This window comes from Alnus glutinosa, chromosome 2 (assembly GCF_958979055.1).
Source record: "Alnus glutinosa chromosome 2, dhAlnGlut1.1, whole genome shotgun sequence".
Classification (NCBI taxonomy): Eukaryota; Viridiplantae; Streptophyta; class Magnoliopsida; order Fagales; family Betulaceae; genus Alnus; species Alnus glutinosa.
The window spans coordinates 9,309,175-9,313,512 of NC_084887.1; the positions used below are offsets into that span (position 1 = coordinate 9,309,175).

The 4,338-nt window shown below is 47.0% G+C and overlaps 1 protein-coding gene across 1 annotated transcript; it reads right to left on the reverse strand.

Annotated features, from left to right (window-relative positions):
- Positions 1-297: 297 nt before the first annotated feature.
- Positions 298-3,764, reverse strand: LOC133860267 (uncharacterized). The gene is made up of 3 exons (XM_062295903.1): positions 3,363-3,764; positions 1,995-3,254; positions 298-1,482 (listed from the first exon to the last, which is right to left on the reverse strand). The coding sequence occupies exons 1-3, from the start codon at positions 3,762-3,764 to the stop codon at positions 298-300; spliced, it is 2,847 nt and encodes a 948-aa protein (XP_062151887.1).
- Positions 3,765-4,338: the final 574 nt, after the last annotated feature.

Below are 4,338 nucleotides of genomic sequence, written 5' to 3' on the forward strand. Positions count from 1 at the left end.
CAGATCGTAATCCTTTAATTCTTAACATTGTTAGTCCTTCTCCTTCTCTCCCGAGACCTTTTAGGTTTGAAGAATTTTGGACACGTGATCCTATGTGTGGTATTGTGATCAATGAAGCTTGGTCTACTGCTGTCTCTAGTTCCTCTTGTTCTTGTTTGGCTCAAAAACTCAAACTTACTAAAAAGACTATTAAATATTGGAATAAGTATCATTTTGGTGATATTAAGAGTAAGTTGGATTCCACTCTTCTTTTACTTGATATTTTTTTTTTTTTTTGAGGGGAATAGAAATATTCCATTAAGATAAATCCGCAATTACAACGCTCAACAACCAACTGGGGCACAAATTAAACCACACGTGTTGGGACTGCTGAGAGATAGCAAATTTTGCCAGTACATGTGTAGCCCTATTCCCATCTCGCCTCACATGAGAGACTCTCCAAGAAGGGAAATTCTCAAGCATCCGCCTAGCTTCAAAGACCAAGTTCCAGACAGTGGAATCGATTTCCGCAGTACTCCCCAAAGCCAAAATGACCTCACGGGCATCACCCTCCAGCTCCATCGATTGGGCTCCAATGTTGTGGGCGAATTGCACGGCTCGGCAAGCCGCTAAGGCTTCTGCCACAGAAGGGTCTCTGATATAGGGGATCACGTCGCACATTGCCGCCTTCACCTCCCCCCTGTGATCCCTCGCGATAATACCCATGCCCATGATTTTCTTCCGGTTATCCAGCGTGGCATCCCAGTTGAGTTTGATGCTGTTTGCCGCCGGCCTCAACCATCTGGCATGCGAAACCTGCCCCCCAGGCCCTGCCGCCGAGTAGATATCTCGGGCCTTCCTGAAATCTTCAATTATGTCAGTGGCTTCTTTGATCAGGATGGGAGGGGGCAAAACTAAACCCCCAAAGACCACCCTATTGCGCCGGGCCCAGATTTTGTGAGCGATCGAGGCGAACAATTCCAGATCCTTGTCCTCCAGTCTTTCACAATGAGAAGCGAAGATGTCGAAGAACTCCTCCACCTCCACCGAGGTTTTTTGAATGGGACCCCTGCAACAACCCCACACCGCTTTGGCAGAATCGCACCTCCAGAGAACATGCCCATTGGATTCTGCATCGGAGTTACACATCGGACAAAGCTGGTCAGTAACAATCTTTCTTCTATGAAGGTTAATTTTTGTTGGAAGAATGTTGTTGCATGCTCTCCATAGGAAAATTAGGATGAAACGGGGTAGCTTTAGATTCCATAAACGTCTCCAAATAGGGATAGCAGATTGTATCGAGGAAGTGCTCCAATTTCCCCTCCTCCTTCTCTCCACTTCTAAATGGTAGGCACTACGAACCGAAAAGCTGCCATTCTTGGTCCCTACCCAAATTAATTTATCCTCCTGGAACCGGGGGTTGATAGGGATACTGCAAATCTGTTCCACAGTTTCCTCCGGGAAGATTTGTTTAATTAAGGGAATGTCCCACCAATTGACTTCCTGATTGATGATATTAGCAACCTTAGCATCCCTGGAAATGATCCGCACGGGATCGAGAATTTTGTGAGGGGAGATAGGAATCCATTTGTCTTTCCACAAGTTAATCCTCGAGCCATTCCCCACCCTCCATATGAGGCCCTCTTGAAGGAGGGCTTTTGCTTGCCAAATGCTCCTTCAGGCAAAGGAGGGCTTCTTCCCTAGATTGGATTCCAAAAAAGGCACACCCGGGTAATATTTCTCCTTCAGAACACGAGCAGCTAAGGAGTCCGGCCAGTTCAGCAGCCTCCAACATTGCTTTGCAAGCATGGCCCTATTGAAACATTCAAGGTCTCTGTAGCCTAGGCCCCCAGTGTCCTTGCTTCGACCCATACTCTTCCATGACATCCATGCTATTTTGTTAAAATTCTCCTTAAACTCCACCAGAATTTCCCCATAATGGAGTTGATCTCTTTGGTTAGGGTTTTAGGAAGGCTGAACACACTCATAGTGTACGTTGGGATCGCTTGAATTACTGCCTTTAGCAAGACCTCCTTCCCTGCTTGCGTGAGGAATTTTTCCTTCCAACCGTTCAGTTTAGCCCATATCCTTCCTTTGATATGATTGAAGGAAGATATCCTCGACCGACCAAATAAAGCCGGGAGCCCTAGATACCGCTCAAAGCTTTGCACTTGACTAGCACTAACCCTTGACAGAATCTCCTCTTTGACCCCTGGAGGAGTATTTTTACTGAAATAGATAGCTGTTTTCTCCCTGTTGATCTTCTGGCTTGAGGCCCTTTCATAACGGTCCAAAATTTCTTCAATATGTCCCCACTCGCTAGTGTTAGCTTTACAGAACAATAGGCTGTCATCGGCGAAGAAAAGGTGGTGTATACGAGTTCCACCCCTGGAGATGGGAACACCTGTGATTCCTCCTTCTCTTTCCGAATTTCGGATTAGGGAGCTAAGAGCCTCGGCGCAAAGGATAAAGAGATAAGGCGATAGAGGGTCGCCTTGTCTCAGACCCCTCGAGGGTACGATCCTCCCACAGGGCCTGCCGTTGATTAGGATGGAGTAGCTAACGGTCCGGACACACATCATCAGAAGGTTAACCCATCGGTCCGCAAATCCAAGCTTCCGGAGCATAGCCTCTAGGAAGTCCCACTCCAATCTGTCATAGGCTTTGCTCATGTCGAGTTTAAAAGCCATATGCCCCTCCTTCCCCGAAAGCCTGGTAGCCATAGTGTGGAGGGTCTCAAAGGCCACTAAGATATTGTCAGAGATCAAACGGCCCGAGACAAAAGCACTTTGCTCGGGGGAAATAATGTTAGGGAGGATAAGCTTCAACCGGTTAGCTAAAACTTTAGAGATTAATTTGTACAAAACATTGCATAAGCTGATTGGCCTATAGTCCGATAGTTTAGAGGGTGTGCTTACCCTAGGGATAAGAACAATGTTGGTCATGTTTATCTCTTCATCAAGCTGTCCCTCCCTGAGGTAAGACAAAACAACTTTGCACACGTCTCTGCCCACCGTAGACCAGTTTTTCTGGTAGAAAATTGCCGGGTAGCCGTCCGGGCCGGGGGACTTGAGGGGATGCATCTGGAAGAGCGCTTTCTGAACTTCCTCCTCAGAGAAACTGTGGAGAAGCCAGTTATTCATATCATTGGTGACCCGGGTACCAATCAGATTAGTGCTGTCCTCCACCGAACCAGTGCTCTGGGAAGTGAAGAGCCCCTCAAAATAACTAAGAAACGCCCTGCCAATGTCTTTGTTCTTCCTCCATACTCTGCCCTGCTTGTCAGCCACACTCCTAATGGAGTTGGTTTTCCTCCTATGTTGAACCCAAGAGTGGAAAAAGGCTGTGTTCCGGTCCTCTGACCGAAGCCAGTGCTATTTTGCCCTCTGCTTCCATTTCAGCTCCTGAAAGTCCAGAAGATCCTCAATCTCTTTTTGGAGTGATCTGATCTGAGCACCCAAAACAGGGGACTCAATTCGTTGGAGGGCTGCCAATTGTTCGGATTTCCTTTTGATATCCTCCTCCACCTTACCAAATTTCTGCCCACTCCAGCTTAGCAAAGCTCTTTGACAAGCACCCAGTCTCCTCTGGATCCCTTCTGAGGGGATTTCCCCAGTGTTGTCATTGCTCCAGGCTGTGCTTATAACCTCCCCGCATTCCACGTCGCTTGTCCAACTAGCTTCAAATTTAAAGCTCCTTCGTACCGGACCCTGGCCCTGCCTGTCCAACTGATGAGGATAAAATCTGATCAGGATAGGACTGTGATCAGAAGTTCTAGCCGCCATGGTCAAGATAGAAAAAGATGGGAATAAAGTACACCACTCCGGATTAGCCATAGCACGATCTAATCTTTCCCTAGTGAAGGATCCGTCTGCCCTCCTGTTGGACCATGTATACATAGATCCCAGATATCCCAAGTCGCCTAAGCGGCAGGATTCGATGGCTTCCCGAAACCCTTTCATCTGGGATTCCCTGCGAATGTTGTAGCCTTCCTTTTCCACCTGTTCTACAATTTCGTTAAAATCGCCCGCTCATAACCAAGGTATCGGATGGCAAGTGTTCAGAAATTGCAAAAGCTCCCACGACTCAGCTCTTCTAGCTGTATCAGGATTGCCATAGAAACCCCTGAGCTTCCATGAAGGGTTATTATCCCTGTCTTTAACAATAATGTTGATATGTCGTCTGGAGTAATTATACACTTCTAAGTTGGAGTCTGAATTCCACAAAAAAGCTAGACCCCCGCTCTTGCCAACCGGATCAACCACAAAAAAGCTATCGAAACCAAGCCTTCTTCTAATGTTATCCATGTGCTGTTTGGAACAGATAGTTTCCATAAGAAAAACAAAAGTGGGCCGTCTC